The sequence below is a fragment of the Agelaius phoeniceus genome, chromosome 35 (genome assembly GCF_051311805.1).
Source record: "Agelaius phoeniceus isolate bAgePho1 chromosome 35, bAgePho1.hap1, whole genome shotgun sequence".
NCBI classification, from domain to species: domain Eukaryota; kingdom Metazoa; phylum Chordata; class Aves; order Passeriformes; family Icteridae; genus Agelaius; species Agelaius phoeniceus.
In genome coordinates this window covers 1,420,539-1,438,088 of record NC_135299.1, presented here as the reverse complement: position 1 = coordinate 1,438,088, position 17,550 = coordinate 1,420,539, and the positions used below count along the sequence as shown (strand labels likewise).

General features: G+C 57.9%; 1 protein-coding gene across 1 annotated transcript; it reads left to right on the top strand.

Moving 5' to 3' along the window:
- The first annotated feature begins 274 nt into the window (after positions 1–274).
- Positions 275–16,472, top strand: PAN2 (poly(A) specific ribonuclease subunit PAN2). The gene is made up of 26 exons (XM_054649208.2): positions 275–428; positions 1,569–1,855; positions 3,058–3,227; positions 4,092–4,212; positions 4,821–4,898; positions 4,993–5,260; positions 6,337–6,679; positions 7,976–8,072; positions 8,541–8,660; positions 8,753–8,872; positions 8,951–9,079; positions 9,189–9,388; positions 9,694–9,836; positions 10,099–10,205; positions 10,580–10,678; positions 11,085–11,161; positions 11,653–11,794; positions 12,031–12,168; positions 12,708–12,767; positions 12,850–12,940; positions 13,036–13,193; positions 13,319–13,462; positions 14,003–14,182; positions 15,202–15,295; positions 15,385–15,582; positions 16,189–16,472. The coding sequence occupies exons 2-26, from the start codon at positions 1,583–1,585 to the stop codon at positions 16,221–16,223; spliced, it is 3,585 nt and encodes a 1,194-aa protein (XP_054505183.1). The 5' UTR covers positions 275–428; positions 1,569–1,582; the 3' UTR covers positions 16,224–16,472.
- Positions 16,473–17,550: the final 1,078 nt, after the last annotated feature.

Below are 17,550 nucleotides of genomic sequence, written 5' to 3'. Positions count from 1 at the left end.
GACGCCCCGGGCTGCTCCGTGACACACGGTAGGCTCTCGTAGGTAACCGGGAACGCTGCGTAGGACCCCATAGACCGCAGCCGCCGCACGGCTCAGCAGCGCCTAGGGCTCCGAGAGGCCCCCGGTGGTCCCGGGGCTGTCCCCGGGGCTCCCCCGCCACGAACCAGCCGATCGCAGCCTTTTTGTCCCGTGCGCCGCCCCGTCCCGCCACGCTGCATAGTCCCGCCTTCCTCGGGCGCTGATTGGTCAACACCCCGACGCTCTGCGCTGCCATTGGTCAGCAGCGCGGGGCGGCCCCGGTTTACCGGGCAAGGGGCGCGGTTGCCGTAGCGACGGCGGGAGCGGCCCCGGCCCCGGCCCGGCCGCGGCGGCGCAGCGGGACGAGCCCGGCAGCGCGGCCCCGGCGCGGCTCTGCCCGCGGCGGCTCGGTAACGGCGGGCGCGGCGGGGTGTGGGTTTGGCGGCGGCTCCGGGGCTCGGTCGGGACGGGACCCCCCGTGTGCCCCGCCCGGCACCACGCCTGGGACTGCGGGCGCTGATAGCGCCGGTCCCGCCGACGAGATCGATGTGGGGTCGCGGTGATAAAGGCGGAGGGTGCGGAGCTGGCCCGGAGCCCTGGGGGTGCGGCGGGGCGGGACCCGGTTTGGCTGCTCGGTGCCTTAGGACACTACCCGGTGCCTTGGGACACTGCCCGCTTCCTCTGGAGATTGTTCCGTGCTCTGGGAGCACTGCCCGGTATCCGCGGGAGGCTGCCTGGCATCTTGGGCTGCTTCCCGGTTAGCCCGGATGCTGCCCGGTGCCCAGGGATCAGTGCCCGGTGTCCTGGGACCCGTCCCCGGTGCCCAGGGACAGTGCCCGGTACCCTGGGACCCCTGCCCGGTGCCCAGGGACGGTGCCCAGTGCTCAGAGACCCCTGCCTGGTACTTAGGGACCCCTGCTCGGTACCCAGGGATCTCTGTCCGCTGCCCAAGGATGGTGCCCGGTGCCCAGGGACCACCCCAGCCCCTTCCCCCGTCCATGCCCAGGCTCTGATCACCCCCTGGGGCAGGAACTTTACATCCCAGGCCCTACCGAGCACTGCCCCTCACCACCGGAACGGAGATCCCGGCTGCTGTTCCCGCCCCTCAATCCCCGTTCCTGCCCCTCACCCCCAGGAATCCTGGCTGCCGTTCCTGGTTCCTGCCCCTCTCCCCGGGTGATTCCAGCTGCCGTTCCCATCCCTCACCCCCGAAGATCCCGATCCCAGCTGCCGTTCCTGCTCCTCAATCCCCGTTCCTGCCCCTCACCCCCGTTCCTGCCCCTCACTCCTGGTGATCCCAGTTCCCATCCCCGGTTCCCCCGTCCCATCCCTGGTTCCAGCTCCCCCTGGCTCTCCCTGACCCACCCCCTGTCCCTCTCCCCCCTCTCCAGCTCCAGGACCCACCATGAACTTTGAGGGCCTCAACCCCTCGCCCCCATCCCATTCCCTGGTAATCCCAGTTCCCATCCCATCCCATCCCCGTTTCCAGCCCCCCCAGCTGTCCCTGACCCACTCCCCTGTCCCTCTGTCCCTCTGTCCCCCCTCTCCAGGTCCAGGACCCACCATGAACTTCGAGGGCCTCAACCCCTCCCTGGCCGAGTTCGCTCCTCCCCTGCACCCCGCGCTGGAGCCGGTGCTGGACCCGCACCTGAACCCCAACCTGGTGGAGCTGGACCCCGAGGGGGTGGCCCTGGAGGGGCTCCCGGTGCCCGACCCCGTGCCCCTGATGGAGGGCATCTACAGCGAGCTGCACACGGCCGTCTCTGAGGTCGGCGTGCCCGTGGCCGTGGCCCACTTCGACCTGCACGAGGAGATGCTCTGGGTCGGCAACCATGGGGTACGTGGGGAGCTGGGGGAGCTCTGGGGAGGCTCTGGAGAGGTTTGGGAAGGCTCTGGAGAGGTTTGGGGAAGATCTGGAGAGGTTTCGGGAAGATCTGGAGAAGTTTTGGGAAGATCTGGGAAGGTTTTGGGAAGATCTGGGAAGGTTTTGGAAGCTCTGGAGAGGTTTTGGGAAGGTTTGGGAAGGCTCTGGAGAGGTTTGGGGAAGATCTGGAGAGGTTTTGGGAAGCTCTGTAGAGGTTTTGGAAGCTCTGGAGAGGTTTTGGGAAGGTTTGAGAAGATCTGGAAAGGTTTGGGAAGATCTGGAGAGGTTTTGGGAAGATCTGGAGAGGTTTTGGGAAGATCTGGGAAGGTTTTGGGAAGCTCTGTAGAGGTTTTGGAAGCTCTGGAGAGGTTTTGGGAAGGTTTGAGAAGATCTGGAAAGGTTTGGGAAGATCTGGAGAGGTTTTGGGAAGATCTGGGAAGGTTTTGGGAAGGCTCTGGAGAGGTTTTGGGAAGGCTCTGGAGAGGTTTTGGAAGCTCTGGAGAGGTTTTGAGAAGGTTTTGGAAGCTCTGGAGAGGTTTTGGGAAGGTTTGAGAAGATCTGGAAAGGTTTGGGAAGGCTCTGGAGAGGTTTTGGGAGGTTCTGGAGAGGTTTGGGGAGCTCTGGAGAGGTTTTGGGAAACTGTGGAGAGGTTTTCAAAAGGTTTTGGAAATATCTGGAGAGGTTTTGGAAGCTCTGGAGAGGTTTTGGGAAGGTTTGGGAAGAGCTGGGAAGATTTTGGGAAACTCTGGAGAGCTTTTGGAAGCTCTGGGAAGGTTTTAGAAGCTCTGGAGAGGTCTTGGGGAGGTTTGGGAAGATCTGGGAAGGTTTTGGGAAGCTTTGGGAAAGTTTTGGGAAGCTCTGGAGAGGTTTTGGAAGCTCTAGCAGGGAAAACCCCCATAACCTGGACCTGGCAGAGGATGAAGTCAGGCTCAGCTGTGTCACACCCACCAGGATATGGAGTTGTGACATCTCTGTCCCCTCTGCTTTCAGGGCAGAGGGGACATGCTGGGATTTTTTATTTATCCAGGGAAAAGCCTGAGCTGCCTTCCCTGGAGTGTCAGGAATGCCCCCGTAACCTGGAAAATCCAGGATGTGGCAGAGGATGAAGCAACACTCGGCTGTGTCACACGCGCTGGGACATGGGGTTGTGACATCCCTGTCCCCTCTCCTTTCAGGGCCACGCCACCTCCTTCTTCGGGCCCACTCTGGAGCGCTACTCCTCCTTCCAGGTGAACAGCAGCGACGACATCCGCCAGATCCAGAGCCTGGAGAACGGCGTCCTCTTCCTCACCAAATCCAACCTCAAGTACCTGTCCCGGGGAGGCCTCATCATTTTCGACTACCTGTGAGTGCTCCTGGCCCCTCCAGGGGCTGGGCAGGGGTCTCAGGTGTGTCAGGGGTCTCGGGGTGTCAGGGGTCTCTGAGGTTTCTGGGGTCTCAGGGGTCTCAGGAACCTCAGGGGTCTCTGGGGTCTTTGGGATGTCAGGGGTCTCTGGGGATTCAGGGGTCTCAGGGGTCTCAAGGAACTCTGGGGTGTCAGGGGTCTCAGGAGCTTTAGGGGTCTCAGGGATCTCAGGTGTGTCAGGGGTTTCTGGGGTCTCAGGGATCTCTGGGGTTTCAGGGGTCTCAGGTGTGTCAGGGATCTCTGGAGTGTTAGGGGTCTCAGGAGTCTCTGAGGTGTCAGGAGCCTCAGGGGTCTCAGGAGCCTCAGAGGTCTCAGGGGTTTCAGGAGCCCCAGGTGTGTCAGGGGTCTTAGAGGTCTCAGGGGCTTTAGGGGTCTCAGGGATCTCAGGCATCTCAGGTGTGTCAGGGGTCTCAGGGGTCTCTGGGGTCTCAGATCCGTCAGGAGTCTCAGGGGTGTCGGAGGTCTCAGGTGTGTCAGGGATCTCAGGGGTCTCTAGGGTGTCAGGTGTGTCTGGGGTTTCTGGAGTCTCAGGTGTCTCAGGGATGTTGAGGGTCTCAGAGGTGTCAGGGGTCTCAGGAATCTCAGGTGTGTCAGGAGCCTCAGGGGTCTCTGGGGTGTCAGGGGTCTCAGGGGTCTCAGGAGTCTCAGGGATCTCAGGTGTCTCAGGGATCTCAGGAGTCTCAGGTGTGTCAGGGGTCTCTGAGCTCTCAGGAGCCTCAGGATTCCCAGGGGTCTCAGGGATCTCAGGGGTGTCAGAAGTCTCAGGGGTCTCAGGGGTCTCAGGGTGTCCTGCCTGTCCCCCAGCATGGATGAATCCGAGGACATGCACAGCCTCCTGCTGACAGACAACAACACCCTGCTGGTGGCTGGGCTGCAGAACCACGTGCTGGAGATGGACCTCAACACTGTCCAGGAGACACAGAAGGTGTGGCTGGGCTGGGGGCTGCTCCCTGGAGCTTCGCTCTGGGATTCCTCCCTGCTCATCTCTGCTCTTCCCTGGGCATCCCTGCTCTCATCCCTGCTTTTCTCTGCTCATCCCTGCTCTCATCCCTGCTCTCATCCCTGCTCTCATCCCTGCTCTCATCCCTGCTCTCATCCCTGCTCCCATCCCTGCTCCATCCCTGCTTTTCTCTGCTCATCCCTGCCCATCCCTGCTCCATCCTTCCTCTCATCCCTGCTTTTCCCTGTCCATGTCTGCTCCCATTCGTGTCCATCCCTGCTCCATCCCTGCTCCATCCCTGCTCTTCCCTGTCCATCCCTGCTCCCATCCCTGTCCATCCCTGCCCATCCCTGCTTTTCTCTGTCCATCCCTGCTCATCCCTGTCCATCTCTGCTCATCCCTGTCCATCTCTGCTCATCCCTGTCCATCTCTGCTTTTCCCTGTCCATCTCTGCTTTTCCCTGTCCATCTCTGCTTTTCCCTGTCCATCCCTGCTTTTCCCTGTCCATCCCTGCTCCCATCCCTGTCCATCCCTGTCCATCCCTGCCCTTCCCTGCCCTTTGCTGATCTCTGCCCTCCCCACCTCTCTCCCAGTACACTGTGGAGGTGCCCGGCATCACCATCATGAGGCAATCCAACCGCTTCTTCTTCTGCGGCCACACCTCAGGCAAGGTAACCCCTGTTCAGGGAGGGAAAAATCCCAGAATTTCAGCTCTTCCCAGACCTCCAGAGCCTGGGTGACCACAGCCAGGCCCTCCCCTCTCAGGTGTCCCTGCGTGACCTGCGCACCTTCGTGGTGGAGCACGAGTTTGACGCCCACTCCGGGAGCCTGTCGGACTTTGACGTGCACGGGAACCTGCTGGTGACCTGTGGCTTCTCCAGCCGCATGAACGGCCTGGCCTGTGACCGGTTCCTCAAGGTCTATGACCTCAGGATGATGAGGGCCACCACCCCCCTGCAGGTCCACATCGACCCCTTCTTCCTGCGCTTCATCCCCACCTACACCTCCCGCCTGGCCATCATCTCCCAGACAGGTGAGGTCATGCTGGGCGTGACGTTTCTGTCAAAAATTCCTTAAAATTCCATTTCTAAAATCTTTCTCTCCCCTCTTTATCTGTCCTTGGAAATTGTCCGAGCACAAAAGCTCTCACTGCTTCCCCTGTCACTGCTGTGGGGTCGTGTTGGGGTTTTTTATTTATCCAGGGGAAAGCCTGAGCTGCCTTCCCTGGTTTGGAGCATCCAGGAGTGTCAGGAATGCTCCCCATAATCTGGAAAAGCCTAACCCAAAACCTGGGGTTATGGGGTTTATGGGGTTAATGGAGTTTATGGTGTTATGAGAGGTCAGGGACAACGCTCTAAGGTTTTGGAATTTGGAGATTTGAGGAATTTTTGGCGTTGTCCTGTGCAAGAACAGGCATTGGACTCAATGATCCACGTGGGTTCCTTTCATCTCAGGATTTTCCATAATTTGAGAGGTCAGGGACTGTTTGGACACCACTCTCAGGTGCTGGGATTTGGAGATTTGAGGAATTTTTGGGCTTTTCCTGTGCTAGGCTGGGAGTTGGCCTCAATAATCTTGTGAGTTCCTTTCAGATCAGGATATTCCATAATTTGAGAGGTCAGGGGCAACACTCTCAGGTGCTGGGATTTGGGGATTTGAAGAACTTTTGGGCTTGTCCTGTGCAAGAACAGGAGTTGGACTCAATGATCCTTGTGAGTTCCTTTCAGCACAGGATATTCCATAATTTGAGAGGTCAGAGGCAACACTCTCAGGTGTTTGGATTTGGGGATTTGAGGAAATTTTGGCCTTGTCCTATGCAAGAACAGGAGTTGGACTTGATGATCCAGCTCAGGATATTCCATAATTTGAGAGGTCAGAGGCAACACTCTCAGGTGTTGGGATTTGGGGACTGGGAAACTTTTAGGCTTGTCCTACACGGGACCAGGAGCTGCACTTTGCTCCTTGTAGTTCCCTTCCCACCCAGGACACTCCACAACGCTCACCCAAGTACCGCCATCCCACATCCACCATCCTGCCCCCTGCGTGCCATCACCTCCTGCCTCCCACCCACTCCTAGCACCACATTTCCCCCTTTTCCCTCCTCCCCAGGCCAGTGCCAGTTCTGTGAGCCCACCGGGCTGGCCAACCCCGCCGACATCTTCCACGTCAACACCGTGGGGCCGCTCATCATGACCTTCGACGTGAGCGCCAGCAAGCAGGCGCTGGCTTTTGGTGACTCTGAGGGCTGTGTCCACCTCTGGGCTGACTCCCCAGAGGTCACTTTCAACGCCTACTCCCGTGAGACCGACTTTGCCCTGCCCTGCATGGTGGACACGCTGCCACACCTGGATTGGAACCAGGATTTGGTGCCTCTGTCGTTGATCCCGGTGCCGCTGACCAGCGACGCGTTGCTCTCCGACTGGCCGGCCGCCAACTCGGCCCCTGCACCGAGGTAATTCCCAGATTCCCACTGAAAGAATTCCCAGATTCCCTCTCTGGCACAGTCCCTCTCTTTCTTCATGTCTAAAACAGAGGATAGAGGGATTAAATTAAATTAAAAGCAGGTTTTTATTGAAGGATTTCAATGGGTGCACCTTGCGTAAAGTCGCACAGAGGTTACACCCAAGATGTGAGTTTTTCACACTTTTATACTTTTATAAAATTGGTGCATTTACATATCAGGGTTTAATCCTCCAATTACAGCCTCAGGTAATGGAGTTACTTACTCCAATTACAGCCTCAGGTAATGGAAGCATTTCCTCCAATTTCAATAGGTGCACCTTGGGTAGTTAAAGTCAACCAGAGGTTACACCCAAGATGTTGGTTGTGAGTTTTTCACACTTTTATAAATTTGGTGCATTTACATATCAAGGTTTAATCCTCCAATTACAGCCTCAGGTAATGGAGTTACTTACTCCAATTACAGCCTCAGGTAATGGAGGGATTTCCTCCAATTTCAATAGGTGCACCTTGGGTAGTTAAAGTCAACCAGAGGTTACACCCAAGATGTTGGTTGTGAGTTTTTCACACTTTTATAAATTTGGTTCATTTACATATCAGGGGTTAATCCTACAATTACAGCCTCAGGTAATGGAGTTACTTAATCCAATTACAGCCTCAGGTAATGGAGGCATTTCTTCCAATTACAGCCTCAGGTAATGGAGTTACTCCAATTACAGCCTCAGGCAATGGAGTTATTTACTCCAATTACAGCCTGAGATAATGGAGTTATTTACTCCAAGTTTGCCCCCCCTCAATTCACTGTTGTTTACATCTCTAGGAGTTTGAGTCAGGTGTCCTTGAGTGTCAGAGAGGAATTGTTTCATGTAAATAAAGTGAGAGAACAGCAGCTGACAGGCTGTGGAGTTGTAGAGTTACACACTAAAGCAGTACAAGGTCTGAAAAATACAAAAGCTGAATCCTAAGGCATCATTCCTGCTTGCCTGGGAAACGCCAGATGAGTTTCCCGTGGTGGAGGTGTCACTGTGCAGGTGTGAGGATGGTGGGACATGGTCCAACCTCCCTCCCTCCCACTCCCAGTGGGATCCTGCCTCTGCTCTGCCCCTGTGGAATCTCCTTTTCCCTCTTCCTACCCCTAAAACCCCCGTGCTCAGCACTGCTGCCCTGTTATTGGGATGAAAAATGAAAACCTGGGGAGGGGGGAACGCTCAGGACCCCTTCAGGGTGGGTCCCTGAGCCCCCCTTGGGTGGGTGGGAGATGCTGCTCTGAGCCAGGGGCTGTTTCCAGGCGAGCCCCCCCGGTGGATCCCGAGATCCTGCGCACCATGAAGAAGGTGGGGTTCATTGGCTACGCCCCAAACCCCAGGACCAAGCTCCGCAATCAGGTACCCACTGCCAGGAGGGGCAATTTTGGGAGGGTAGAACTCTGCAGCCTGGGAGAGGATGGAGCTCTGTGCGTGCTGAGGGATCCCCCCAGGTTTCAGGAATCCCATCCCATTCCCTCGGGGTGGTGCAGGTGGAGTTTGGAGGTGGCAGCTTCTCCTGAGCGGGCAGAGGGATGGAGTTGGAATTCCCAGCTCCATCCCTCCGTGGCTCTGAGGGCAGCAGGGAAGGTCTGAGCTGTTGGGAGGTTCATGGCACGTCCCTCAGCCTTGGGAAAACACTGCCCTGTGCTTTCCCACAGTGACAAATCCCTGCCAGCAGGAAGGTGCGGGTCCAGGGAGGGCCCCACTGTGCTCTGGTGGATCCCTTTGCTCATTCAGGGAAGCAGGAAAGCCCAGGAGCTGCTTGTGGGGTTTCTCCCCACCTCAGGGTTCAGCTGCTCACCCCTTCTCCTCTCTCCCTGCTCCAAGATTCCTTACAGGTTAAAGGAGATGGACAACGAGTTTGACAACTTCAGCCAAGTCCCCGAGTCCCCGATCGGGCGTGAGGAGGAGCCACATCTCTACAGGGTGGCCAAGAAGTACAGGAAGGTGGGTGGTGGCCTTGGGGGGCTGCTCTGGGGCACAATGGGGAAAAGAATGCATGGGGAGGTGTTTTTTTCACCTGTCACATCTCTGCTCAGGTCACCATCAAATACTCCAAGCTGGGGCTGGAGGATTTTGATTTCAAGCATTACAACAAGACGCTGTTCGCAGGGCTGGAGCCCCACATTCCCAACGCTTACTGCAACTGCATGATCCAGGTGGGAGCTGCCCCAGTCCCACCCAAACCCCTGTGTGTGACCCCCCCAGAGCCCCCCTAAGTGCTGGTTCTCTCCCAGGTCCTGTATTTCCTGGAGCCAGTTCGCTGCCTGGTCCAGAACCACCTGTGCCAGAAGGAATTCTGCTTGGGCTGTGAGCTGGGCTTGCTCTTCCACATGCTGGATTTGTCCAGAGGAGATCCCTGCCAGGTCTGTGCTGGGCTGGGCTGCCCAAGGGTGTGGTGCTGGGCAGGCAGATGGAAACTCCTGTCACTTGACCTTGGGGACATTGTTCTCATTGCTCTTGCCCCATGCCCAGGGCAGCAATTTTCTGCGGGCTTTCCGCACCATCCCGGAGGCGTCGGCTCTGGGCTTGATCCTGGCAGATTCAGATGAAGCCACGGGGAAGGTGAACCTGGGGAGGCTGATTCAGAGCTGGAACCGCTTCATCCTGACTCAGCTGCACCAGGAAACCCAAGAGCAGGAGGGACCCCAGGCCTACAGGGGGGCCGGCAGCAGGTGAGGCCCTGCCATGGGGATGGGACAGGGAACGAGCCAAGCTGGGGAGGGGGACTGCTCACCAGAGACCCCACCCATCCCTTGGAAAGTTTGGGATGCCTTGAGGGATCTGTGGGAATTACAGCTCTTCACATATTTGAACATTGTGCTGAGCCTCTGCCCCCTAAAACCTGTTTTGAGGCTTTGCAGAGGGGCTTGGAAGGTTGGGACAGCTCAGATGGCTGATTCCTCAAAATCTGAAGGATTTTGGGAGCTGTGGCTCCCCAGCTTAGGGATCTCTGCTGATCCCAGTGCTGGTTTTCCAGCAGCTTTGGCTCCTCGGGGGACTCTGTGATCGGGCAGCTGTTCAGTTGTGAGATGGAGAACTGCAGCATGTGCCGCTGTGGGAAGGAGACCGTCCGTGTGTCCTCCACGCTGCTCTTCACCCTCTCCTACCCCGACAGCACCGGTAACAGCAGGGCCCAGCCCCCTCAGCTGGGTGGGGTTTGGCATCCATGACTTTTTCCAGCTGGAACACACCCACAACCAGGAGCTGCCTGAGCTCCAGGGGTGGGTTTCCAACCAGCCGAGCTTTTGGCTTTCAAAAGACACTTTTGGGGCTTGACCTTCTGGTTGGTGGTTACGAGGAAAACCCCAGAGGTTTGGCTGAGCTCAGTTGGTCAAGGTTTGTGTGCTCGGGGAGGTGACGTTATTCTCCTTTCTCCCTCCAGAAAAACCAGCCAAGGATTACGAGTTCGCCCAAATTTTAAAGCGCAGCATCTGCTTGGAGCAGAACACACAAGCCTGGTGTGAGAACTGTGAGAAGTACCAGCCCACGGTGAGGCTGGCAAGGGGGCACAGGCACGAGGGGCTGTGGGACACGGGCATGAGTGGGGCAGTTTCTCCCTGAGTCACTGGGGAACCTCCTGAGTGGATGCCAGAGATTCGGTTCCTGGTATTTCCTGGGCTCTGTGAATTCCTCTCACAGGGGCAGGGATTCAGCAGGGAGAAACAACCTCCCCCCACAAAGAGAAGAGCTGCTGGAGCAGCTCTGCAATCCTGGAAGTGCCCCCAGGACTGCAGCCAGGCAGTGGCAGATGTCCCAAATCCCGCTCGGATGTCCCAAATCCCGCTCGGATGTCCCAAATCCCGCTCGGATGTCCCAAAATCCTTCTCTGTGCTCTCATTCCCACCTCTCCCTCTTCCCTGCAGGTGCAGACCAGGAACATCCGCTGCCTGCCAGACGTGCTGGTCATTAACTGTGAGGTGAACAGCTCCAAGGAGGCAGATTTCTGGAAGACACAGGCTGAGGTGGGGGAGACACTCGGGGCCCGTTGTCCCGGCACGCTGGGGTTGAGGTGCCCGGCCCCGCCGAGGTTTTCACTCTGCTCTCGCTGGCTCTGGCCTCTCTCCCTCCACCTGAGGACCTGGTGCAGTTTGGGTCATGCCTGGGGCATGGTTTGTACCTTTGGAATCGGAAAAGATGAGATCTCCTGGCGTGGCAGAGCTGAAGGGACTGCAGGAGTGACTTTGTCCTTCCCCCAGCCCCCCCGGGAGCACCTTGGGACGTTGGGTTTTCCTTTGTTTTTTTTTTTTTTTCCCTGTCACCAACTTTTAATATTTAATATTTTCCCTGCTCCTGGCCTGGCTGTCACCCAAGTGTCCCCAGGGCTGGCCTGTCACCGTGTGCTGATGCTTGCCTGTGTTTCGTTGCCAGTATTCCTTTCAGAAAGCCATGATGAAGAGAGGAGGCTTTGACATCACCAAGGGAAAGGAGATCTCTCTTGGAGACTGGTAGGTGACAATTCAGGAGGAATTTCTTCATGGAAAGAGCTGGAACATGCCAGGGAGTCACCATCCCTGGAGGTGGCCAAGGAATGAGTGGATGTGGCACTCTGGTCTGGGTGACAAACTGGGGATTGGCCAGAGGTTGGACTTGATGGCCTTGGAAAGCTTTTCCAAGCTCAAGGATTCTAGGATTCTGTTCCTGGGGTGGCACCTGTGAGCAGTGACACCTCCTGGGTGTTTCTCTGGGATATTTCTCATGTAAATAATGTTAATTTGATAACCTGCACCACATCCCCTTTGTCACCCACCTTGTGCCCCTTTTGTAACTGACAAAAGCCCCAAAACCACATTGGCTGAGCACCTCTCCCAGAGTCCTGCTCCAGGCAGCTCCAGCTTGCCACAGAAATTTCAGGAAAATCACAGAAAATCACAGAAAATCATCTGGCCTGGGTGACATCTCCTCCCTCCAGCTCAGCTTTCCATGATTCCCCGTGCAGGAAGGATCTGGGGAACCCCGACACGGGGCATTCGTATCCTTCCGTGGAGGAACTGAAGAACATTTGGATCCCTCACGCCATCAAGATGAGGTTGACCAAGAGCAAAGAGCTCGATGTGAGCAACTGGAGCGAGACCGATGAGGTAAAGTGACAAAATCAGCGTGGGTGAGGTGACAGAGCCACCACAGGTGAAGTCACAGAATCGGGGATGAATTCTGTGGGTGAACTGACAGAGGCACGTGGGGCTGTGGGAGCAGAGCTGCCTCAGAACCACTTTCTGCTGAGGGATGATGAGGAGATAGCTCAGGGGAGCATGGAAATGTCCAAAAATGGTGGTTTTGGGGGTGGGGGTTCAGACATTCCTAATTCCTCCCTCAGCTGAGCCCAACAGACGACCCCGAGTCCGTGTACATCTACGACCTCATGGCCACCGTTGTGCACATCCTGGATTCCCGCACTGGGGGCAGCCTGGTGGGGCACATCAAGGTGGGAGAGACCTACCACCAACGCAAGGAGGTGAGACCCTGCTGGGCCCCCACCAGGGAGAGCTGCCATCTCATTCTGAGATCTCTCTGGAGGTTTGGGCTGAACGTGCCTAGAGCTGCTGGGGCCCCTCAGGGGGAGGGAAGGGTTGAAGAAATCTTCTTCCCACACCCACTCAAGCTGGTTCCTCCTGGCCACGGGCACGGTGCCAGCTTGTCCTTGTACTTCCAGGTAAGGGCAGGGACGTCATCTCCCTTCCCGAGGAAAGGGCTGGTCTGGGCAGTCCTGGTTTCTGCTGGAGATGCCCAAGACAGGATTTCCCAGAGTGTGTCAAGTCTCCATCCCTGTCTCTTATCTCTTGCATCTCCCTGGAGTTTTGCTCAGGAGCTGGGCAGAGCCCAGAGCCCGTCCAGCCCAATCCTTTCTCGTCCTTTGTCACCACCCAGGGCAGCAGGGATTTCCCCACGGTGTCCCAGGAAGGGCGGGGGTTCCCACATGGCACAGTCACACCCTCCTTTCCCTGGTAAGCAGGCAGAGGAGTCACTGCTTGTGCTTTTTCCCCCCCGCTTCAGGGAGTCACTCACCAGCAGTGGTACCTCTTCAACGACTTCCTCATCGAGCCCGTGGACAAGGTGAGCGCTGAGGTGACTCCACTGCTCGTGGAGCGTGGAGCCACCAGGGCTGTCCCTGAGCGTCCCCTCTGCCCCGCCGCAGTGCGAAGCTGTGCAGTTTGACATGAGCTGGAAGGTTCCAGCCATCCTCTACTATGCCAGGAGGAACCTCAACTCCAAGTACAACCTCGTCAGTGAGTGCCCCCCCTCCCCGGGAGGGGACGTGGAAGTGGTGGCGGTGGCGCCGCCGTGGTGGCACCGCTGAGCTCCTTCCCCTTTCCCTGCACAGTCAAGAACCCCATCGAGGCCAGCGTGCTCCTGGCTGAGGCGTCCCTGGCCCGCAAGCAGCGCAAGTGCCACGCCACCTTCATCCCCCTGATGCTCAACGAGATGCCCCAAGCTGGAGACCTGGTGGGGTTGGACGCCGAGTTCGTCACGCTCAACGAGGTGGGGGAGCTCTGGGGAGAAAGGGACGAAGGGACAGGGAGCAGGGATGGCCCTTCTTCCCTTCCTCGTGTCCCCTGTCACCCTCTGGGGCTGTTGGTCACCACGTGTCCCGTCCTTGGTGGCAGGAGGAGGCCGAGCTGCGCAGTGATGGCACCAAGTCCACCATCAAGCCCAGCCAGATGTCGGTGGCCCGGATCACCTGCGTGCGTGGGCAGGGTCCCAACGAGGGTGTGCCCTTCATCGACGACTACATCTCCACCCAGGAACAGGTATGGGGGTCCAGGTGGCCTCACGCTGCTCCCCAGGCCACCAGGAGGGACATGGGCCTGCTCTGCAGGTGACAGTGACCTCATCTGGGTATGTGTGTGCTCTCCATGGTGACCTCACTTGGACAACTCTGGGTTCTCCATGGTGACCTCACCTGGGCTCCTGCGTGTTCTCTGTGGTGACCTCACTTGGACAACTCTGGGTTCTCCATGGTGACCTCACCTGGACACCTGGGTGCTCCCCATGGACATGTGGGTGCTCTCCATGGACACCTGGGTGCTCCTCTGTGTTCTCCATGGTGACCTCACTCGGACACCCACCCACCTGGGTGCTCTCCATGGACACCTGGGTGCTCTCCATGGACTCCTGGGTGTTCCCCTGTGCCCTCTGGTGACCTCACCTGCACACCCATGTCCTCCATGCTCACCTGGGGCTGTTGTCCTACACCACCAGCCCCCTCCCCAGGGTGCTGAGAGGGGAATTGAGGAGGGGGCAGAGCCCCTGGTCCCTGCAGCCCCTTCCAGGTGCCCTGATCTCCACAGGTGGTGGATTACCTGACCCAATACTCCGGGATCAAGCCAGGAGATTTGGATGCCAAGATCTCCTCCAAGCACCTGACCACCCTCAAATCCACCTACCTGAAGCTGCGTTTCCTCATCGATGTGGGAGTCAAGTTTGTGGGCCACGGGCTGCAGAAGGATTTCCGTGTCATCAACCTGATGGTGACAACCTGACCCCCCCTACCTGGCCACGGTGGGCGGCTGGGGTGGGGCTGGGAGGGGTCTCTGGACCCTGTCCCCTCCCCTGGGGAATTTGCAGGCAACCCCAACAGGGGAAGAGATGGGAATCTTGTTTCAGAAAGGCAGATTTATTATTTTATTACATATATTTTATATATTATGTTAAACACATATAATAAATATATATATTTAATATAATATATATAATTAATATATTCTATTAAATATATATTATATTTATTTAATATATATTTATACATTATATTGTGTTATATATTGTAGAAAATTATTATAAATAATACATATTACTATTTATATCATATATATGTATATATTATTTATATATTTATATATTATATATATTATATATATAGAATATATATTATATTAAAACTATTCTAAAATAATAGAAGACATGAGAAAGAAGAGATGAGAGTCTTCACTCCATGTTTCAGAAAGGCAGATTTATTATTTTATTATATATATTATATTAAAAATATATAATAAATATATATACTATATATTTAATATATATAATAAATATATATAAATATTATATTAAATATGTAATATATATTATATTAAAACTATACTAAAAGAATAGAAGAGATGAGAAAGAAGAGACGAGAATCTTGACTCCATATTTCAGAAGGCTGATTTATTATTTTATTATATATGTTAAAATATATCATAATTATATTAATATATCATATATTATATTAAAATATATCAATTATACTAAAAGAATAGAAGAAAGGATTTTATCAGAAGGCTTGAAAGGAAAATAATGGAATGATAATAAAAACTTGTGACTCTCAGAGAGTCCGAGACAGCTGGACTGTGATTGGCCATTAATAAAATTAATTAAATTGGTTGCATTCCACAGCATCAGATAATCATTGTTTACATTTAATTTCTGAGGCCTCTCAGTTTCTCAGGAGAAAACCATCCTAACGGAATGATTTTTTTATAAAATATTTATTTCCGTGCCACTCCCCCAGGTGCCCAAGGACCAGGTGATCGACACCGTGTACCTGTTCCACATCCCGAGGAAGAGGATGATCTCCCTGCGCTTCCTCGCCTGGTACTTCCTGGGTCGGTACCGCAGCTCCGGGATCCGGCAAGGGGCGGGGGGCGGGGCCCTCCCGGAGGGTCCCGCCGCTGATCCGGGGCTGTCCCCGCAGACCTGAAGATCCAGGGGGAGACCCACGACAGCATCGAGGACGCGCGGACGGCGCTGCAGCTCTACCGCAAGTACCTGGAGCTGAGCCCGCAGGGCGCGGAGCCCGAGGAGTTCCGCAAGGTTCTCAAGGGGCTCTACGAGAAGGGCCGAAAGCTGGACTGGAAGGTGCCCGAGCCCGACAGCCAGAGCAGCCCCAAGCGTAAGATGGCACCGCTGTCCCCTCCTCCGTGTCCCCTGTCCCCTCCCCGTGTCCCCTCTCACCTCGCTGTGTCCCTTCTCACCCCCGTGTCCCGGCAGACGGGGCCGTGTTCCCCCCCGTCCCCTCTCCCCTGCCCGTGTCCCATCTCCCCCCGGTGTCCCCTGTCACCTTGGTGTCCCCTCCCCTCCCTGTGTCCCCTCCCCGTGTCCCCTGTCACCCCAATGTCCTTTCTAACCCCTGTGTCCCCTCTCCCCCCGGTGTCCCCTGTCACCCCAGTGTCCCCTCTCCCCCAGCAGTGTCCCCTCTCCCCCAGCAGTGTCCCCTCTCACCCCGGTGTCCCTTCCCCATGTCCCCTCTCACCCCCAGTGTCCTCTCTCCCTTCCTCGTGTCCCCTCACGTTCGTGTCCCCTCTCCCCCTGCCGTGTCCCCTCTCCCCCTGCCGTGTCCCCTCTCCCCCAGTGTCCCCTGCCACCGCAGTGTCCCCTCTCTCCCCATGTCCCCTCTCTCCTCCCCGTGTCCCCTGTCCCCCCTGTCGTGTCCTCCCTCCCGGTGTCCCCTCTCCCCTGCCATGTCCCCATGTCCCCTGTCACCGCGGTGTCCCCACAGACGGGGCCGTGTTCCCGCCGGTGCTGGCCCTGTGACCGGATCCCCCGCAAGGAGCAGCGCCGGGAGCAGACCGGACACGGCACCGGGAGCAGACCGGACACAGAGCGTGGAACTGGAACCAGCAGCGGGCCCGGGGCTGTCCCCGACCCGCCCGACCCCGCCCCGGGCCCGGCGCCCCGGGGCTCCCCTGCCTTTCCCTGCCGGTACCGGGAAGCACTGCCCGACCCCCGCCCCGCTCGCCCGCCGGACCGGGCGCCCTCATAAAGCAGCCTCGGACCCCCGTGCGACCGTGTCCTCCTTGGCTCCGGGGGGCGGCACCGGGACTGGGGCACGGCACAAAGGATCGGGGCTGGGGTTGGGAGCACGGCACGGAGGAACCGGACCGGGACCGGGAAGGTCCCGGATCGGGCACAGAGCAGGGAGCGGGGCTGGTACCGGGGACACGGCGGGAATCACCGGGACCGGGCTCGGAACGGGACCAGCACCGGGAGCACGGCAGGAAGGACAAGGTTCGGGTCGGTGCTCAGACCGAGGGCACGGCGGGACGGACCGAGACCGGACCGGGGGCACAGCAGGACGGACCCGGCTCAGGCTCGGTCCGGGGCTCAGACCGGAGGCACGGCGGGAAGGACCAGGACCCAAACGCGGTCCGGGACTCAAAGCGGGGGCACGGCGGGACCAACCCGATCCCGGTCCCGGTCCCCGGGTCGCGGCTGAGCCGGGAGGGGGCGTGACCACACCGCTCCAGCGGGCGGAGTCACGGCAGGCCCCGCCCACTCGGGGCCGAGCGCCACGCGGCCGGGCCCTGGCAACGGCGGGGCCCTCGGCGTCCGTCCGGGGCTGCCCTCGGCACCGCCTGCTCGCGGAACGGCCCCGCCGCGGCTCTCAGATCCTCCCCTTCTGGTCTGACCGGTCCGACCGGCTCCGCCGCCCGCTCCGGCTCCGCCGCTTCCCGCTCCGAGCCGCCGTGACCCGCGGCGGTGCGGGTCGGGGGGGCGCGCCGGGACCGGCGGCGCCGCGGGCAGTCCCGGGGCAGCCGGTCCGGTGTGAGGGGCGGTGGGAGCGGGACGGGAGAGCGGCCGGTACGGGGGGCGCAGGACGGGGGGGGGGGGGGCTCGGCCGGGCCCGGGGCTCGGGATGGGGGGGATTCGGGGAAGGCGATGGGTTCGGCTGTGGGGGCGAAGGGCTCCATAGGGGGCTGTGGGGGATCCCGGAGGGGAGGGGGCTCTGTGGGGCGGCTGAGCACTGCCCCACAGGGGAGGGGGCTCTGTGGGACGGCTGAGCGCTGCCCTATAGGGGAGGGGGCTCTGTGAGGCTCTGGACTGTGCCCTATAGGGGAGGGGTCCCTCTAGGGGCTCTGAG